This window comes from Hemitrygon akajei, chromosome 14 (genome assembly GCF_048418815.1).
Source record: "Hemitrygon akajei chromosome 14, sHemAka1.3, whole genome shotgun sequence".
NCBI lineage: Eukaryota > Metazoa > Chordata > Chondrichthyes > Myliobatiformes > Dasyatidae > Hemitrygon > Hemitrygon akajei.
In genome coordinates, this window is record NC_133137.1 from 32,602,461 (window position 1) to 32,623,624 (window position 21,164).

General features: G+C 44.7%; 1 protein-coding gene across 1 annotated transcript in view; it reads left to right on the top strand.

Moving 5' to 3' along the window:
* The window catches only part of LOC140738948 (2'-5'-oligoadenylate synthase 3-like), a 90,554-nt gene that overhangs the window by 56,561 nt on the left and 12,829 nt on the right, over positions 1-21,164 (top strand). The window contains 3 exon segments of the mRNA XM_073066959.1: positions 16,505-16,674; positions 18,005-18,299; positions 18,466-18,638. Of these exon segments, the coding sequence (XP_072923060.1) occupies positions 16,505-16,674; positions 18,005-18,299; positions 18,466-18,638 (638 nt within the window).

Here is a 21,164-nt window from a genome sequence, read left to right on the forward strand (position 1 = left end):
TGTGAATTCAGTGTCTGACATCACCATTTCCCTCGACTTTTGCAAAGCCGCCTCACACTGCTTTGTCCGTTGCCGTCTCTTCCTGATCTGTAGAAATGAGTTCAAGGGGTGCAGCACAGTCGCCAGATTTGACAGGAACCTGTTTTAGTGATTGACAAATCCTACAAAGGACCACAACCGTGACATGTCCTTTGGCCCTGGGGTATCCACCACTGCTTGGATTTTCTCGGCACACTTGTGTGATATTTGTGCATTAATGGTGTGACCACAGTAAGAGACACTTGACTTAAAGAATTCACACTTGTTGCATCATGCTCTAAACCAATAATCTTCTAATCTCTTCAACACCATCTTGAGATTTCCAAAATGTTGCTTGTCATCCTCACCGGTAACAATAATATCACCCAGGAATCACTGAGTGTCTGGGCAGCTTTGCAACACTTGGTCTATAACTTTCTGCTAGAGTGCAGGTGCAGATGCTACTCCAAAAATAAGCCGATTATAGCGATAAAGCCCTTTGTGAGTGTTTATGGTGAGGAACACTTGGGGCTCTTCCTCCATCTCCAACTGTACGTAGGCCTCAGCTGAGTCCACTTTGCTGAAGAGTTCTCCTCCAGAAAGGTTTGCAAAGATATCCTCTGTCCTGGGCAGAGTGTATTGATCTACTTTCAGTACTGGGATGATGGTGAGCTTAATATCATCACAGAGCCTAACAGAGCCATTTCTCTTGGCTACTGGGGCCTGGTGTGACCCGTGGGATATACTCAAAGTTGAAAAGAATTCTTTCAGCCTCCATGCGATATAGCTCAGTGCCTATTTTATCATGGAAGGTATAAGGAACTGGACGAGCTTTGCAAAACTTGGGTGGCAATTTCATTTAACACTATTTTACCCTTGATACGTCTGATATTTCCAATGACAACCTTGAACATTGTTGTGGCATCATTCAGTACCTGCCTTAATTTACACACTCAGCATTTCAGGAACAGCTTCTACCATCAGATTTCTGAATGAACATTTAACCCATGAACACAACCCCTCTACTTTTTTGCACTATTTATTTAATTTACCTATTACATATACTATGTATCACAATTTTGTAAATTATTATTACATATTGAATTGTGCTGCTTCTGAAAAAGCAACAAATTTCACAATGTATACTGGGGATATTAAACCAGTTTCTGATGATATTCCATCTGGGTAGCCTCCAACCTGATGGCATGACTATCAATTTCTTCACCTGGTAAAAAAGTCCCTCACCTTCCCCTCTGCATCTATTCCCCAGTCTGACCCCTCTCCCCACCTTCCACGTACAAGCAGCGTCAGGAACAGGTAATCTCTGCCCCCCCCACCACCTGCTCCAGCAAAAGCATCACCCCCCCCACCCCCCCCCCACCACTCACCATGCGAGCAATAGCAAACCCCCACACACCGCGATCTAGAGTCCATCAAAAAACTACTGTCCACCGCAACACTTGGACATGTCGGACAGGCTCTGTTTCTCACTGGTGAGGGGGAGAGAGGCTTCGCTCCGCAGCAGACGAGCAGGGCACCAACAGCTGGCTGTTTCCATGTTACAATCTGCAGGGTCGCGTATTTCGAAAGCAACATACCCAGAAGTTTCAATTTCTCACGGGAACCCATTCGGTGACTATTTGTCCTGTAGGTCCGTTGCAATAATCAGAGTGGTGTCATACATCACTGAACTCAATCTGTCCTGTAGCAGGTGAAGCAGGAGTGACCGACATAACAAAGCGAGTAACTACTGTAACAAGATATATTGCATTCTTTGAATGCATTCCAGTACAAGGGTTTTGTTTGCACAGTATATCTGTATGTATTTAATATTAACGTGACTGATTCCGCAGTACATACGCCTTGGACCCACTCCAGGACCCAGTGGGTTGAGTGTGTGGGTGATGGGCAGGTGGAACCATGTGGGGGAGGGGGAAGAAACTGGGTTTCATGGGTGGCTGAGAAGGATAGGTTTGGGAGGAAGGATGTGTGAGAGAGGACAGAGATGTCCTAAGGTTGGAGATTCAGTGTCGGTGCTGTGGGATTGTTCCCTACACAGGCGGCATATGCGATGCTGTTCCGCGGGTTTGTGTTTGGCCTCTGCCTGGGAGTGGAAAGGGTCCAGAACAGGCAGGTCAGCGTGGGAATGGGATGTGGCTTCCTCTACATCCACTTATCAGCTTTCTTTTTAAAAACCGGATTACATAATCTCAGACACTTCTAAACTCCCAGTCCCAGCCGCTATCTCCACCCTCCCCTTCCCCAGTTGGCTCGATCTTCCTTTCACTACCTTCTTGCCTGGGACCACCTTTCACCTGGCAGCCTCTGCTCTCCCTGCACTGCTTCACACCTGCTCTCTGCCCGAGACAGTCCTGACTCAGGGTATCGGACCCAGACTTCGACGGCCGCTTTGGCTTTACAACCCGCTGAGACCCGTTTTCCAGGCGGTAAAGCCTGTATCTCCCTGACACGTTTGCATTAATGACTCAGCCGTTTCTGAGCTGGCTCAGTAATCGAAACTTCTTGTTGATAAAGGAAATGAGGAAATAAAAAGCAACTACGATTAACCAACTCCCAGATTCGGTTTATCTTCGTCAGGAACTGAAGCAGGACTCGGTCGCACGGTGCCGGACTCGGGAAATTCAGGCCAGGTAAGGATGCAATCAATATAAACTGGCACAGTTCGATGTTCCACAGAGCAGAACTCCCACATTGGTCTCATTTTTGTTAGGAACTGAAGACGGCAACATGAGGGAGAGTTGTTTACAGTTTGCGGTCATTCCCCTCATTAACAAGTATCGTTGGGAGTCGTTCGGCGTGGGCGATCATGTCTCTCCATCCATCACGGTCCCTGACTCTCCGAATTGTAGTTGTTGCCTCCCCTGTTTCTAACCATGATGTTAACCCACCGATCATTCTCACTCTCTGCCTGCCTCTGCTTCTTTTTATTCCAGCTTTCCAGTTGTAACTAAATGTTCTAATGTCTCTCTTCGCAAGATGTGTCCAAAGAATTTTGATTGCTGTTTTTTGATTTTTTTAAGTAATGTACGTTTTGTTTTCGTTCTCTGTAGAACTTCTTCACTGGTTATCCTGTCCGTATATGATATGCATAGCATTCTTCTGAGGAACCACATCTCTGCTGAATTGATTCTTTTTTCCATTGCGTTTGTGATGGTCCATGACTCAGCCATACTTCAATATAGGACTATTGTAGCAGCTGAAAGTTCTAAGGCAGTTGTCAATTGCTATTTTCTTATTCATTAGGATGTTTCTCATTTCTGTAAATGCTGTTCCTGCCATTGCTATTCTTGCTATTATGTCTGTTATGTATTTGCCATCAGATGTTACCCATGATCCAAGGTATTTGAAGTTGTGGATTTGTTTCAGGATTTCATTTCCCAATACGATCCTACAGTTTGGGATATCAAGTTTCTTTGATATTACCATTACTTCAGTTTTCATTTTGTTTAAGGTTAGGCCAAGTCTTTCACTCTCTGTGTTGATGGTAGATACTAGTTTCTGTAAATTTACTTCACTGTTTGCTATCAGTACTGTATAATTTGCATACTGTATCCTCCTATACCTATTCCAGGTAGGTCTTGTATGGCTCATGATGTTTTCGCTGTACAGGGAGAACAGGTCTGGTGATAGAACACAACCCTGTCTGACTCCTCACTTTATTGGCTGATATTCACCAATCTCGTTGTCTATCCGTATGGCTGCACTTTGTTGCCAGTAGAGATTCCTGATTATTCTTAGATCTTTTCCGTCAATATTAATATCTTTAAGCATTTTCATGATGACCTGGTGTTTCATTGTGTCAAAGGCTTTTGGGTAGTCAATGAAACAGAAGTATAGGCCTTGTTGTACTTCTATTGACCTTTCGATAATATTCCTGAGAATATATGTGGTGTTTGATGTTCCCTTGCCTTCGACAAAGCTGCACTGTTCTTCACTGATGTCTGGTTTAATTTTGTTTCTTATTCTGAAGCATGATGATTCTAAGTGGAATTTTTGTGAGATGGCTCATTAAATTGCAAGGCACCTGAATAAAAACCATTGGGAGTGGTTGGCCTTTCCAGGGCAACATGCTAGTGAGGGTAGGAATAGGAAAATATGGCAGATGAATGTGTGTCTGAGGACTGGGTGAAAGAGGGAGGAGTTCAAATCTTTGGGCTACTGGTACTTCTTCTGGTGACTTTTAGAAGCTAGATCGACATGGAAGCAAGGGATTTCCTGGAAGAAAATAGTTATATCATCATTAGCCATGGTGACCTACTGGAAAATTAGAGTGTGGCTAACGTTGTGCTTTGTCTAAGAAGGAATCTGTGATGGGTCCTCTGGTGTCTGTCAATACTAGTGATTTGGTTAAGATTTTGTCGTGGTTTCTCGTGCCCCACAAATGACCAGGAGACGCAGAAGATTCTTCAAGAAGTATTGAACTTTAATTTGCAAATCAAAGCTGAGACAGTCATTGAGCTAGTCGCTGATTGCCCACCAATCCTTTGGACATAACATTTTTTATAGCAATCTCCTGGTCCAGTTGCATTAGCATATCTATAGTCTATAGTCTATAGTTGCGTATCACACGTACATCCTGCCACTATTGTTTCTACACATTGACTTAATCATGTTCTAATCTACATCTCTTAGCTACCTCTCATTAACACACCATTGTCTTCTACATTCTTAGGATTTCATTCTCCTACTAAATTGGGTACATGCATAGCAAATAGCAAGTTTGAAATGTATACTTTTAAACTGCAATATATCCCCCCTTTGAGACCCAGAGGGTCTCACACAGAGAAAAGACTAAGAGTCTGCGCACAAAAGCCCCAATAAACTCAAGCACTTATTCCCAAATCTCGGGTTAAACTATAATTTTCTGCGCCAAGACCTCAAAGTATTCTCTCCCTGTTACCCTGGGCCGCTGAGCCAAAAACCTGTCCCTCTGTATCTGAGACAGGGAAAAAGACTCAGAAGCCCTTACAATCTACTCCCACACTGTTGTTTTGCTCTTGTTCATCCTGCAGGTGTTGTAGGCTGTAACGATACATTTTCGGTGTTTCTTTCTCCACTAAGCTTGCTTCAGTAATTGCCACGAGCATTGGAAATTGTTTGGTTGCAGCACGCACTACAAGAGATTTGAGACAAGGAAGAAAACAGCACAGCACAAACGCACAGCTCAGCAAACAAAACTAACGAGTTGTGATCTTAAGCTTACGTGTATACTACCAAAGGTCATGCAAATACCAATCGTATTTATGGCTTTATGGCTTATGGCTTTCAACTTAACAGGCAGGCTTCCAAGGGGTTTGTCTTTATTATTCACATGCTTTGTCGAAATCCCGTACAACCGGCTGGGATATTTAAAAATGGCACCCTTCATTAACTGTCGCCTCTTTTCCGGTGAGTTCCTACGTGAGGAACTCAGGTAGTTTGGCGAGGTAAACTCCCGCCCGCCTCTTTCATAGGGGTTATTTTATCAACACCGTGTCCCAAACTTAGACCATTTCCACCCAATTCTTTAATTTTACACAGGTGGCTAGCCCTCTCGTCAGGACCCTTCAGGCCATTGGTTTTTAATTCGAACTCTTTGTTCAAGCAGCATTTCAAATTCTGCCTCTTCACACCACATTCTGGAATAACAATAGGGTGGGGGGCCCCCGGCATCTCCCAGCTTAACCTGTAAGCGATCTACAGGGTTTAAAATTTCTTCATTCGATTTGGGAACTGCAGATTTCCCGTTTCCTTCCATAATAATATTTATCTCCCCATTTTTGAGCTCCGCATTGAGTTTCACCACACCTTCGAGCACAAACACCGGGGAACTCTCACTTCCCACTATTACCAAGGTTAACCCTTTCTTCACTGAACCAAGTCTATCTGACCCAAAAGGACGGCCGTCACGTTCAGCTGAATCAAATACCTCAGACTTTTTCTGAGCTCCGTTACTAGGTTCAGTACCACGTGCATCCCCATCTTGGACACACTCAAACGGGACATTGACCTCTTCCAGGCTTTCAATACCCGTACCCTTTTCAAATTCTAAATTCCCCTGATCCTCCCAGTTACTCTCTGGGCCACTCCCTTCCAGAGTAAACTCAACCCCACGGGCTGAAACAACCTCATCTGCCAACCCAGCAGACTTCTTCAAGGCAAGGGCATCCTTTTCATCTAGGACTGCCCTCATTTCATTATCGGGAACACCTTTAGAATTTTCAACTTCGTCAAACAGGTCTGCCAAACCAGACAGATCATCCATGTCCAACTCTGGACCTCTTAACCGCTCTAACGGTTCCTCATCTTTATTTTCTGCCTCTAGACCCTTGTTCCTCGCTAAGGGAAGATCTACCTCCTCTCCCTTACACTCTTTCACTGTACTACTCTTCGTTTTACCACCCTCTAAACCCTTGTGGCACAGGGTCGGTAAAAATGTCTCGGCCAAATCGAAACTGGCCAGATTTAAACTGCTCTCTGTCACAGCTGCCTCTCTCGACAGGCTGCAAGTGACCGCGCATGCGGGATAGATCTTGGAATCTAGGGGCGGAGCCTCAACACTCACAGGCTGTTTTATCAGCGTCATGGCTGCCCAAACCTTACCACCGGCTAAATCGTTACCAAGAAGGACGTCCACGTCAGTTCTCGGGAATTCTGAGGGCACCCCTATTTCAACTGGTCCAGACACCAGCTCACAATCCATAATGACCTTATGTAAGGACACCATTTCTATCCTTTTATTTATTCCCTTCACCGCTACCATACCCGTTTTTCAACCAAATTCTAGTACCTTACTGCTGATCAATGACAGCTCAGCCCCCGTGTCTCTCCAGATTCGTACGGGAATTGGTGGGTCTCCCTTCCTCAAAGACACGGTTCCGTGTGACAGACAAGTCTCAGACCCTTCTCGTACTCTGTCTACCCGGGGCTCTCTTGTCGATTTACTGATTACCACGGCACATCCGATAGGAACTGCTGCTTTCCCCTTTCCCATCTCCCTCCTCGGAGCAAAGCATCGAGATGCAACATGCCCGCTCTTCCCACAATTAAAACAGGTCAAGCCTGGAAATCTCTGGCCGTCTGGCCTTTCCCCCTCAACCTTACCACTAGCTCCCGGCGGGACCTCTGCCTCAGCCGGCGGACTTTCCCGATCGTTCCCATGGTCTCTCGGGGAACTTTTATTTGAGGAAAACTTTGCCTTGTGGGTTAGGGCATATTCATCTGCGAATCTAGCAAATTCTGAGATGGACTTATTTGGCTTCTCATTCAAATACATCCGGATCTCCTCCGGAACACAACCTTTAAATTCCTCAATCAAAATTAACTCCCGGAGACGCCCATAATCCTCGTCCACTATTTCTGCGGTGCACCAACGGTCCAAGAGCACCCCCTTCTCATGGGCAAACTCGGTATACGTCTGATTCCACCCTTTCCGTAAATTTCTGAACTTTTGCCTATACGCTTCAGGTACTAGCTCGTAACTCCGGAGAATGGCCACCTTTACTTTGTCATAATTCTCCTCCTCTTCCTCCTCCATGGACAATGCCGCATATGCCCGTTGTGCCTTCCCTTTTAACACACTTTGTAACAACGCCACCTACTGTGCTCTGGGCCACTTCTGATTCACTGCCACCTTTTCAAAAAGCAAGAAATAACTATCAACATCCGTCTCCTCGAACGGGGGTACTAACCTCAATGCCCGACTAACATCAAACCGCTCCTCTTGGTCCGACCCCTGACTTCGTTGCTCTTGCTTTAACTTCTCCATCTCCAAGTCATGTTTCCTCTGTCTCTCTGCCTCCCTCTCCTTCTCGGCCCTTTCCTTCTCCTTCTCAGCTGCTTCCAGCTCTTTTAACTGAAGTTCATGCTCTCTTTGCTTCTCAGCTCTTTCCTGCTCCCTTTTCACCTCTAACGCCTTTAGCTGGATCTCATGATCCCGTTTCACCTCTAACTCCTTTAGCTGGAGCGCATGCTCCCTTTCTTTCTCTGCCCTTTCTCTCCTCTCTCTTTCTCTCTCTCGGCTGGTTCCAGCTGCTTTAACTTAATTTCATGTTCCCACCTTAATTTCTCCAACTCTAACTGAGCCGTCCCACTAGCTGGTACCTTTTCAGGGATATTTTCCAATACCTCAGCTGCAAACACATTCTTCTCAATGTAATACTGAGTTATGGCCCTTCGCACCTCCCGCTTTTTCATTGACGACCTCACCTCTGCGAGGTTTAACCCCTTTGCCAAATTTACCAAATCTGATTTGGTGGCCGCCTCTAGCGCCTCCAGAGTCAGGTTTCCTATAACTTCATCCACGTCCATCTTTGCTGGTTTCCTGTCTGGCTACCCGTGTACCAGATCCAAGTTTGGACTTACAATCCCGATTCACTGGCCCTCCAATTTGGTATCAAATCCCGAGACGAGATCCCCAAGTTGTTACGTACCCCGTAATTGGGTCACTTACCAGCAAAGATAGAGAGGTCCGTTGAAGTCTGATGGTACTATTTTAAAAAGTCTTTATTTATAAAGGGGCACAAAAATAAGATTAATACCAACATTCAGATAATATATGTCGTCAATACTCAATCTAAAAGCACGGGTATAATCATAATCATCAATAAGAAATAACTCTATCGTTTGTCTGGGGGTTACTGTATTGTCCGATGAAGAAATAAAAGTCAATTGTCCTTAAAGATGCAGCTCTTTTGGGTTGTAGAGAGAGACAGTCTTAAACTTGCCCATGTCTTTTATGAGGCCGATCTGTTGAGTCGGGGGAGTTGGTTCCCCGTTATTAGTTCAAAAATCGTTGTCCGTGGTACCAGCCACCGGCTCCCAGGCAAGGGAACTGAATGCACGTGGCTTCCTTCAGATGGCTTCCCGCTATTACAGGATCGCTAGCGTTTCTTCTGGTGCATCTGAGGGGCCGTCTCTACAGCCCCTCTTTTATCTTGACTCGCAGGGTAGTAGATGTCAGTCAGGTTGGGGGTGATGCAATCTCTCCCCTTCACCCAGCCCACTTTGCCCAAGGGCTTGCACGTAGCATAGTCCCCAATCCACAAATGTGTCTCCAAGAGACAATGGCTAATGTCGCGTCATTTTGCATCGCCGGGGAACGAGGCATTCGGCACGTCTCTCTCCCATTTTCTGGGTCCACTGACCCAACCCACTAGTGCCCTTGCGATTCTCACAAAGGAGGGGGCTGCGGGCATAACAGTTATTACATCATTTCCCTTTTTATGTGCCTGGCATTTTACTATAGCCAATGCTTTAGGTTTCATTATGGCTTTTATTAAGTCTAGAATTTGCTGACAATGTTGTATGGGATCTCCATTACCTTTTTTGAAACCTCTCTGCTTCCACACTGCCCCGAACAAATGGCATACTCCATGAGCATATGCCGAATCAGTATAGATGTCTACTTTCTCACCTTCCATCATTTCACACGCAGCTGTCAGGGCTTTGATTTCCGCTAGTTGGGCGGAACACGGTTGGGGACATGGCTCCATCCTAATAATCTTATAGCTCGACTGATCCTGCTGCACTACTGAGAACCCTGCATGATTTCCATCATAATCCCTATAACAAGAGCCATCTACGAACAGAACCTTTTTATCTGCATCCTCTAGTGGTTCTGACCGTAAATCTGCTCTCAATTTGGCAAATGCCATCATCTTCCCTACACAATCATGGGGTTCTCCTTCATAGTCCAAAGGGACAAAATCGGCTATATTACTGGTAGTGCATCTCTGTATAGTTATGTCTGGAAATGTCAATAGCATCTGATACGCTGCTATCCTGGCTGGCAACAGCACAAATTTCCCCCTTCCTAGCAATTCTGCTACTTTGTGGTGCGTGTACAGAGTCACAGGATAGCCCAGGGTTACAGATGATGCCTTTTCATATGCATAGTACAGCGCCGCCAATCCCTGATAACAGGGTGGATACCCCTGAGCCACCTCATCTAGTCTCGTACTGTAGTATGCTATCGGCTGCTTTGCTTTTCCTGTGCCTGTCCCTTGTGTTAGAACCGCAGTGACATAACCCTCCTGTTGGTTGGATACACACAAATGAAAAACCTTCTCGTAGTCAGGCAAAGCTAATGCTGGTGCTGACTGCAATTCCTGCTTAATAGTATTGAAAGCTATCTCTGCCTCTCCATTCCACTGTAAGCCGTTCTTCAAATTTGTATGTCCTGCTTCTTTCATTATCTTTCTCAAAGGTGCCACAATCTCAGCATATTCTCCTATCCAATCTGAGCTGTACCCTGCCATTCCCAAAAACGTCATCATCTGCCCTACAGTCTGGGGTTTTGGGGCCTTAGTTATTGCCTCAATCTGATCTGGTGCTATTGCCTTCACTCCCTTGGATATTACCCTGCCTAAGTATTCCACTTGCTGCGTGCAAAATTGCAGTTTCTTTTTGGATACTTTATGTCCTCCGTGTGCCAGCTTCTCTAACAGAGTTATAGTGTCCTGCTCACACTGTTCCTCGCTGTGGGTGCAAATCAACAGGTCATCCACATACTGTAACAATGTACTTTCCAATGGCATGCCCTCTAGGTCTGGCTTCAATACCTGATTAAAAACGTGTGGTGGATGTTTAAATCCTTGCGGCATTCTGGTATAGGTATACTGAGCACCTCTGTAAGTAAATGCAAACAAATACTGACACTGATCGGCTAGAGGAATGCTGAAGAAAGCCGAACACAAATCGATCACTGAAAAGTAACTTGCTTCTGGTGGAACATTAGTCAAAAGCATGTGTGGGTTGGGGACTACCGCTGGCCAGTCCTCTACCACATCATTTACCACTCGCAAATCATGCACCAATCTCCTCTTAGATTTATCTGCTTTTAAGACCGGTAGCAACGGGGTATTGAATGGACTGTTTGTTCTTTTAAGCACTCCTATTTCAAGCAACCCCTGCACTGTCGATGCTATTCCCTCTTCTGCTTCTGGTCTTAGAGGGTATTGTGGTCTTCTGGGTGGAATTGCTCCCCTTTTCAGCCTTATTTCCACTGGACGAGCTGTTTTTATTTTCCCTACGTCCGTGTCATGCTGTGACCACAGAATAGACGGCAACTCATCTAACCTTTTATCTTTCTGCTGGCCTCTTTCCTTTCCCAGCAAGGGCAGGTGTGGTTGGGGAGTTATTTCGACCTCTCTCACTGTCCCTACCATATCTACACTTACCATTATTTTAATGCAATTGTTGTCTTCTGATATCCACACCTCTGGCGTGATTTTCCTCCACACTGTTACAGTTTCAGCACTCTTAACTAAGGGTCCCAAGTCTTTAGACTGATATCCCTTGTTTACCAACAACGTTACGTGGGGCGCAGCCTCCGGTATCCTGTACCATTTTTCTAAAAAGGTGTTCCACTTAACTTGTAAAGCTGCCCCTTGCTTTCCAATTATCACAGCCTCCCCTTCCAGGTGCTGTTGGGTACATGCCTCCAGGTGCCATCTCTCCTCTAACTCCCTGTTCTGAGTCTCGTCAAAAATCACTGTACAATGTAGCTCAGATTTGGGCATTACAGCCCTGGGTAATATAGCCTGCACGCCCTTTTTCCATTTTTCCCAGGTTTCCTGAATCTGATCTGCGATGTCTCCTATCCAAAAGACATTAGCCTTCTTGTCTTCTTGCACTATCAATTGAGCCCCTGCTCTTTCCACACTCAGCCCATTTCTGGTGCATTCTAATTTTAATTCCAGTTTCAATAAGGCATCTCTGCCTAACAAGTTAATCGGAGTTCCTTTAAATACTAGCACTGGCAAAACAATTCCTTTATTTCCCATTCTCAACCGCACTGGAGCCGTGCACTGTGTCAACTGTGTTTTCCCCGAGAACCCTACTGTCTTAATAAACTTTCCTGACATGGGAAGGTGAAGGGCATACTGTGGCTGTACACAAGTGTACGTGGCTCCAGTATCTATCATCATTGGTGTCAGTTGCCCTTCTAACATAACCTGAACAATGGGTTCCTCATCTGCCTCCCTTGTTATCATTGGGTAATGTCCCTTCCCACTCAAGTTCTCGGGGCACCCCTAATACCTCGCATAGGGGTTCACAGGTCCGCTTGGGCCTGTGGGGGCTGGTCCTTGGCTAAACTTTGGTTCCCTTCTTATCGGTTCTTGCTTGTGTGTGACAGGCCATGGTGTAATCTCTTCTCATGTGACCTGGCTGATTACATTCCCAGAACAATCTCTCTACCTCTCTTTCCCCCTGTTTCCTCACTGGTCCCCTCAGCCCATAGCTCCTCTGTCCCCCTCCTTGGGACTTCCAGTCCTGTCTGGGCTGTTTGAATTTAGTCTGTTCCTGATAGGGCATTTGTGGGAATGCTCCCCCAAAGACAATTATTGGCATGGGGTTTTCCAGCCCTTGTCTTACAGTATGATCGGTCCCTCCGTATAGCAGTGCTTTGTCCAGTTCGATGGCTGTACTCGAACCGGTGGTTGCTGGCAGCATCTTTTTGTTTTTCTCTTTTTCCTTCTTTTTGAGTTCTTCGAGCTGCATTTGTATTAACTTTCTTTGCACCTCTTCCTGCTGCTCAGCCAACCTTCGTTTGTCTTTCCGGTATTTCTCAACCGCATGGACTACGTGGTCTCTAAATTCTTGTGGGGTCATTGACGTCAGCCCAACTACTTCCTCCAGTTTGGATTTTACTTGTGGAGGCATTGCATCCAAAATGCTATGTCGGAACAGTGAGGTCATAAATAAGCTGTTCTCCACCTCTTGCTCAGTCTCCAGTCTCCACCTTTTCAACTGGTTTTCTACATAGGCTGCTGGGTTTTCAGTGTCTCCCAGTGGATCCCCTTTTAAGGCTTTGGGGTCCACTTTGGGTGGATAAAGCTTTCTGAAGGCCTGCCATACCCTCTGCCTCACTCTGTCAAACCCGTCTCCATCAGTTCTTGGGTCGTTCGAGTTTACTATGCCAGCCATTTCCATTAGTTCATTAAATTTGGAGGTTCCCATCAACCTTATCAATAGTGCCTTCAAATCTCCCATAGCCAATAATCGTCCTGCCGTTTCTTCTTCAAAGGCTCTAATCCATTTCACTGCTCCTTCATGTAAATTGGGCGGAGTGTTTTTCAGCCCTTCTAGGTCCTGGGATCCCCAAGGGATATACTGCACTTGTCCTGATCCTTTAACTAACAACGGCATCATTCTTCCTCCTTCTTCCCACCTGCCCTGGCTCTCCTCCTCGCCTGACTCCCCATCTGTCTTAGGGTATGTCTTTACTTCCTCCCACACAAATGTCTCCGGGGTCCTCTTCTTCCCTCGGTCTCCCTGTGGAGTCCTTCCTTTCTGTCTTGATTCAATACTTGGTTGGCCCCTGGAGTATTTTTTGCATCTCCTCTGGCAATCCCCTCTCAGTAACTTATCTGGCTCTCTCTCTACTTCCGCAAGTCGCTCCCCTACCGCCTCCTTCTGCTCTTCTAAGCTTCTGCCTCCTACCTCTTCCCCACAAATTCTCACATCCTCTCTCTCTCCACTTAACTCTTGCTCCTCCAATGGGTCACCTTCTCTTTCTTCCTGTCCGTGTCTGTACACCTGTGGCAGGGACTCATGATCCTTACTTGTGCTTGATTCCCTTCTCTCTTGTGTTTCTCCAAGACTCTCATCTCCTATCTTTTTTCCACCTCTTCTTGAATGCCTCATCGCTTCCTGCCCTGATGAGCCACTTTCTTTTCTAGTCTGTTTATTTCTATAGTATAACCAATACTCATACTCCTTTTCCTCTCTCAAGTATTTCATCCGTTCAATCCCTTCTTCCATTTCTCTCTGTACCTGTTCCATCTTTATCCTTTCTGCCTGTATCTCCTTCCATATCGCCGCTTTTTCCTTCTCGTATTGTTTTTTTTCCTCCTCATTATTCCAAACTTGTACTTCTCCCTGCATGTTTACTGTTCCAATCAGCAGGGGGCACTGCTTAGGGGTTCCTTCCTCATTATAGGGAGGGGGTCTTTCTGCTTCTTTCACATCCGGGTACAGATCTGAAGCCAGCTTCTCACTGTACCTTCCTCTCTCTCTAACAGGCAGTTTCTCCAGCACCTTAGTGTCTTCCTCACGTAATCAATATTCTACCTGTCCTCCTCAGCCTTTCTCCCTCCGTTCTGAAGAGTTTTAGCACTTCCATTTCTCGTTCTCTTTTTTGCCCTCTTTTCTTAGATTTATCTTTTGGTTTGTAATTTTTAATTAGTCCCTCCATTTCTTCGCACAAACTTACATCAAACGTTCCTTCTCTTGGCCACTTTGTGACCAGGTTTTTGGTTCTTTTTTCCCATTTTTCTGAAGTTTTTGTGATCTCATATTTATTTAATGGGAATTTTTTGCTCAGAATCTCTACTGCCGTTCCTTTACCTGTCATGTTATTCTCTCTTTTTAAGGTATTTCAGACATTCACAGTTCGTTTACTGGATAATATTATTTACTCTAATTCTATGCCTAGTCTATCGTCTATCTACCAGCGCTTTAAACTATATATTGGACTGTCCTTGTTTCCTATTCTGTTCTGCCCGTACAGACCTCTATTCAGAGCGGTACCCACAGAACTTGGCTCTTTGCACCTCGTCTGTTCAGACCCTTATCTCTTAAGGCGGTATCCACGAGGATTTTCTCTATTTTCCTTTCCCTGCCCGTTCAGCCCTTCATTTCATACGAAGTGGTATCCACAGGGATTTACTCTATTTTCCCTTTCCCTGCCCGTTCAGACCTTCATTTCATACGAAGCAGTATCCACAGGGACTTACCAATACCACGTGGAATTTTTCTTAACTTAACTTCTTATTAACTTAATTGTACTTACCCTCACTGCAGTGTTCTTGATCAATCCTCTGAGCCTCCTGTTAACCCCCAATTCTGCCAGATTCTTTGGACCGGAGAGACACTTCGGCAGTGGTTCCACACTTCTGAGACTCCAAGACCTCCCCAAAGCCAACAGAATTCTTAGTCCAAATTGTCGCAAAAAGTGCTTACCTTTTGTTTGGGTGCACCCTTAATTCTGTTAGCCTTGTGGGGGTCGCTAGAGGACTGGGAAGTGTCCCCAATCTGCCATTTCCTTTCCGCGGGTCTCTTTCTGGTCCTGCCGCGGTCGCCAATTTTGTCGTGGTTTCTCATGCCCCACAAATGACCAGGAGTCGCAGAAGATTCTTCAAGAAGTATTAAACTTTAATTTGCAAATCAAAGCTGAGACAGTCATTGAGCTAGTCGCTGATTGCCCACCGATCCTTTGGACACAGCATTTTTTATAGCAATCTCCTGGTCCAGTTGCATTAGCATATCTATAGTCTATAGTCTATAGTTGCGTATCACACGTACATCCTGCCACTATTGTTTCTACCCATTGACTTAATCATGTTCTAATCTACATCTCTTAGCTACCTCTCATTAACACACCATTGTCTTCTACATTCTTAGGATTTCATTCTCCTACTAAATTGGGTACATGCATAGCAAATAGCAAGTTTAAAATTTATACTTTTATACTCCAATAAATGCAGTTAGCATGGTTAGTTTGTGGATGGCACAGATTTTGTGATGTGGTGGAGAGTGATGAAGGTTATTAGGGTTACAATAGATTACCTGGGAAATTAGACCAAGGAGTGGCAGATGGAAATTATTTTTGTTAATTTTTATTTTTTATTTTTTGAGTTACAGCACAGAATAGACCTATCGAGCCCTTTCATCCAAGCTGCCCAGCAATCCCCCATTTTAATCCTAGTCTAATGACAGAACAATTTACAATAACCAATTAACCTACCAACTGGTACATATTTGGATTGTGGGAGGAAACCAGAGCACCTGGAGGAAACCCACGTTGTCATGGGGAGAATGTAGAAACCCCTTACAGACAGCAGTGGGAATTGAACTCGGATCATCTGTACTATAAAACATTTGAGTTAACCACTACGGTGCCAGGCTCCCCTGAGACAAATGCAAGACATTGCATTTTAGTAAGCTAATCCAGGTCAGGGCTTACCCAGTAAATTGCAGGGCTTGGTGTGTGTTATAGAGTAGAAAAACTAAAGGGTACAAGTACATACTTTCCTGAAAGTGGTGACACAGGTTGACAGGGTCTTGAACAAATTTAGAATAGATAAGTGGTGTTCTTGAAGTAAAGGTTGAGAAGGCTGGTTTATGTGGAGAGAAAACATTCCCATTAGTGGTGGTTCAGGAACCTAGAGACTTAGATAGAAACAAAGTACAACTTGATGGAAAAGTTTCACACAAAAAGTAGTTGTGACCTCGAGTAGTGAGAACAGAATCAGTCAGTGTATTCAAAAGGGAATTGGGTAGGCACTTGGCAGAGAGTAATGTGTAGCCCAGTGTGGGAAGGGAAGACCAGGATTGAGTTTGACAAGATTTTTCAGTTGGATTTGCATTCAATCCAGAGAATGAATGGTCTCTTTTCACTTTTTAAGGATTTAGTAATACTGTGCAAAAGTCCTGGCGGGTTTAACTGAAGATCAAATTTTCTTTTATTTCAAAATGCTAGCTCGAAACATGGATTTGTATGAAACATCTCCTCGTAAACTGGATACATTTATTTACATGTTTCTTCAACCTGATGAGGAATTTCTGACGCAAGCTGGTGAGGCTGTGGACAAGATCTGTTCTTTCTTAAAGCAACGGTGCTACTCCATTAAGATCAGTAAAACTGTGAAGGTGAGACTGGCAGAATCATACTAAACAAGCATGAACAATGGTGCCAAGTTGTAAACAAAGTGATCTAGATTCTGTGAGGTGTCTCTGAGTTATGCAATTTCAACTAAAGAGCGGCACTGTAAAAAGAATCTCTCCCTATGTGTGGTGGACAGAAGGGAAGAAAGAGAGTATTGTGATAATTTGCTTCTCATAATCTCCCTCTAATGGGACCTGCTAAAGAGTTATTGTCACCTGGATCAATTTTGGTCACAATATTCCTTCATTGTCAACTGACCCAGAAATACCCACTGCCTGGGTTCGTGCATGGTAACGACCCTTATGTGAGTTTCCAGAAACTTTGGTAACTACCAAGATGAGTTTCTAAATCTAGATTTTCTGCTACAGTTAGAAACAGGTCACCAAGATATGAAATGCTGTTCTGTCAAATTATGGATGATTTGAATCTCAACTCCTTTATTCCAATAACACTTGATATCATTAATCAATTATTTGTCATTCATCCAAATGACCCAGCATACATAGGCTGGTGAAAAAGTCAAGTCTAGATTTCAACAACTTCTGGTGAAGAAAGTATCTTAAATTTAGTTATAAATGGCATGCCTAGTCGTGCATTGTCTCCACCAGAGACTTTTGGGATCTCTCCTATTGACTCAGTTATTTCCTTTGAAACACCTTGACCAGATAGATGTGCTGAAGCCATAATCTTGCCCATTTCATCTGCTTCCATTTGGAATCACATGCGGTCCAAATGGATAAAACTTAGGCTGCAAGATTTTGGAGACACAAGAGATGGCAGACGCAAGAATCTGAAGCCATAGACAAAGTAACATGCATGAAATGTTGGAAGAACTCAGCAGGCCAGGCAGCAACTATGGAAAAGAATAAACAATTGATGTTTGGGGCCAATCCTGTTGAAGGGTCTCGGCCTGAAACATTGACTGTTTACTCTTTTCCACAGATGCTGCCTGGCCTTCTGAGTCCCTCCAACATTTCATAAGTGTTGTTTTGGATTTCTAGCATCTGCAAATCTTGTGTCTGCCACAGACAAAGTGATAGAGGAACTTTGTGGGTGAGGCAGAATCTGTGTAAGGAAGTATGGTGTCAGTAATTCAGATTGAGACTTCATCAGTTCAGATGAAGGGTTTTAACCCAAAATATTGACTCAATTTCCCTCCACGGATGCTGCCTGATCTACTGAGCTCCTTCAGCATTTATTAGTTGCACAGGATTTTGCACCCAGAGAGATGATTTTGTTTCTAATTGGTGTTGAGTGCATTTTCCAGATAATTTATTTAAAAGCTTGTGTTGATGTTTCACATGCTTCCTTTAGGGTGGCTCCCTTGGAAAAGGAACAGCTTTGAAAAATGGCTCAGATGCAGATCTGGTTATCTTTCTCAACCACTTCAGATGTTTTGGAGACCAGAAGAGAAACCGGGCTGAAAATTTGAAAATAATTCGTGAGGAGCTGGAGGCATGTAGGAATTTCATTGGACATGATATCATCATGTCAGAGCCCAAAATAATTCCCTCTCATTCTTCTCCTCGTTCTCTGAACTTCCGGTTGAAAGCCATGGAACACTCTGATTATGTTGAGGTTGATGTTCTCCCTGCATTTGATGCTTTAGGTAAGTCTCCGGATTGTATATGGTACAGTACTTCAATAATAAATTCACTTTGAACTTTGACCCCAACCAACAAAGGGCCACATATCAATGATCAATAATTTTGTCATATAAAATTTAATGTCACATCAATTGTCCAAGTGATCGATTTCACCTCTTTGTCTTAAAGGTCAGCATGTATATAGACGCCCAAACCCTCAGGTGTATGAAGACCTGATTAAAACTGGAGAGCCTGGTGGAGAATTCTCAACTTGTTTCACTGAACTTCAAAGGAACTTTGTAAAATCTCGTCCTACGAAACTTAAAAGCCTGATCCGACTTGTGAAGCACTGGTATATTGAGGTAGATTGGGAGGCCGTTGTTAAATTGTCCTGTGAAGACGTGTATGCTTTTGATTTTAATTTGAATTGCTGTTGAGAGGTTAGGTATAATTAATGCACAACATTAGAGACAGTTCCTGGCAGAATAACCCTATTCATTCAAAACCTCTGCTGACTCCATGTAGCTATGTGAATTTTTCCCTCTCAAGTGCTCATCCCATTGCCTTTTGAAGAAACTGGTCTAGACTCTTTCCATCGCCACTACAAGTATTGAGCTCCAGAGTGTAATGGCTTTTCCTCACATCCACCTTGTAGGTTTGGTTTAAGATTTACTTCCACATCCCTGCTTGTTGAACCAACCAGTAAAGGGAGCCGTTTCCGTTCCTTTATGATGGTTCATGATCTTGTATCATAAACACAGGAGATCCTGCAGATGCTGGAAACCCAGAGTAACATGTGTGAAATTTCAGAGGAACTCAGTGGGTCAGCATCTTTGGAAATTTAATTTTACTTATTTATTGAGATACCGCGCAGATTAGGTTCTTTCGACCCTTTGAGCTGCATCACTCAACAATCCCCGATTTAACCCTAGCCAAATGACGGAGTAATTAACCCACTAACCAGTACATCTTTGGACTGTGGGAGGGAACCAGAGCACCTGGAGGAAACCCACATGCTAATGGGGAAAACATACAAACTCCTTATAGGCAGGGGCGGGAATTGAACCCGTGCTGCTGGTACTGTAAAGCATTGTGTTAACCACTACACTACCGTGCCATGGCTGAATGAACAGTTGAAGTTTCGGGCCGAGACTCTTCATCAGGACTGGGAAATGAGAAGGCTGGGGAAGGGGAAGGAGTACAAGTTAGAAGGTGATAGGTGATGCAAGGTGGGTGGGGTGGGGGAGGGAGGAAGTGAGGAGCTGGGAGGTGATATGTAGAACCATTGGGGAAAGGAAAGGGAGGAAAGGTACTGGGCGAAGTGATAGGCAGGTGAGGAGAAGAGAAGAGGTAGGAGGGGAGCCCGAGTGGGGAGTGGAAGAAGAGGCAAGGGGGAAGGGGAAAATTACTATAAGTTAAAGAAATTGACGTTCATGCCATCCGGCAACCCAGACAGAATATGAGGTGTTGTTCCTCCATCCTGAGGGTGGCCTCATTGTGACAGTAGAGAAGGCCATGGACCACATGGGAATGGGGACTGGAATTACAATGGTGGGCAACCAGGTAATCCTGCTTGTCTCAGCTGGAACTAAGATGCTCGACAAAGCGGTCCTGCAATCTTTGTTGTGGGTCACCAATGTGGAGGAGGTCGTATTGGGATGACCCCAACAGATTTGCAGGTGAAGTTTAGCCTCACCTGGAAGGTGAGGGAGGAGGTGAATGGGAAGGGTTAGCATTCCTCTTGCAGGGATAAGTACTCAATGGGAGATTATTGGAGACCTTATCCACCCGTGAGCCTCCGCATCCAGCACGTCATTCTCCACAACTTCTACCATCTTCAGCGGGATCCTATCACCAAATACATCTTTACCTACCCCCTGCCCACCCCGGCACAACTCTGCACTTTCTGTAAGGATCACTCTCTCCGTGATTCCATTATCCATTAGCCTCTTCCCTCTTGGTAGTTATCCCTGCCACTAGAACTTCTACACCTGCCCATTCACCTCCAGCCCATCGTGCCTCCAGCCAAGTGGACATCGAATCCCGGGATCCACTAGTCTGGGACAACCCAACATTGGCAGATGTCCTTTGACACCCGTCCACATCGCCAGCCTTCGAGGAGGAGTGGAGGCCTTTTAACCAGTTCCTATCTTTGCAGCTTATGATCATATTCACTGACCTAATTTTTATTAACCTTTTTTAAGGCATTCATCTTGCCTAAATTTAAATGGAACAGATTCAGTGGCGAGGGGGCATCTGACACCAGGTACGTGTGGGGCTTTGAGCTCCAGGTAATTCAAACACATCTTGGGTAACTGTCCAAAGCAGATCTCAAAGCTGTTAGAAAAATTAATGGGAGTTCAAGCATTTCTTCAAGTCTCCCCTGGAAGCTTGGTTTCTGATCAATAATTGAGGCTCCTCAGAGAATGTGACTTTCCATCACTACTCTAATTTGCACTTGCACGTGATGATAGTACTCAGGGATGCAACAAGCTCATTCATGGTCCAGGCACTGGCCTCAACCCACAAGCCCCATGTGACTGGTTGAACTTTAAAATTAGACAGAGGCAGTTTCACTTTTCATTCAGGGTATGTTTTGCCTGATCTTCATCTTACTAATTACAACAGCTAGACCTGTGAATCTTTCTCATATATGTATCCATTTATCTTCCAGCAGTTATTATTGGATCTATTTCCACCACCACTGGGGGAGTCTAAGACCAGAGGACACAGCCTCAGAATAGAGAGGTGTCATTTTAGAATGGAGATGAGAAGGAATTTGTTTAGCCAGAAAGTGATGAATCTGTGGAATTCTTTACCACGGGCAGCTGTGAAGGCCAAGTCTTTGGGTATATTTAAGGCAGAGGTTGATAGATTCTTGATTTGGG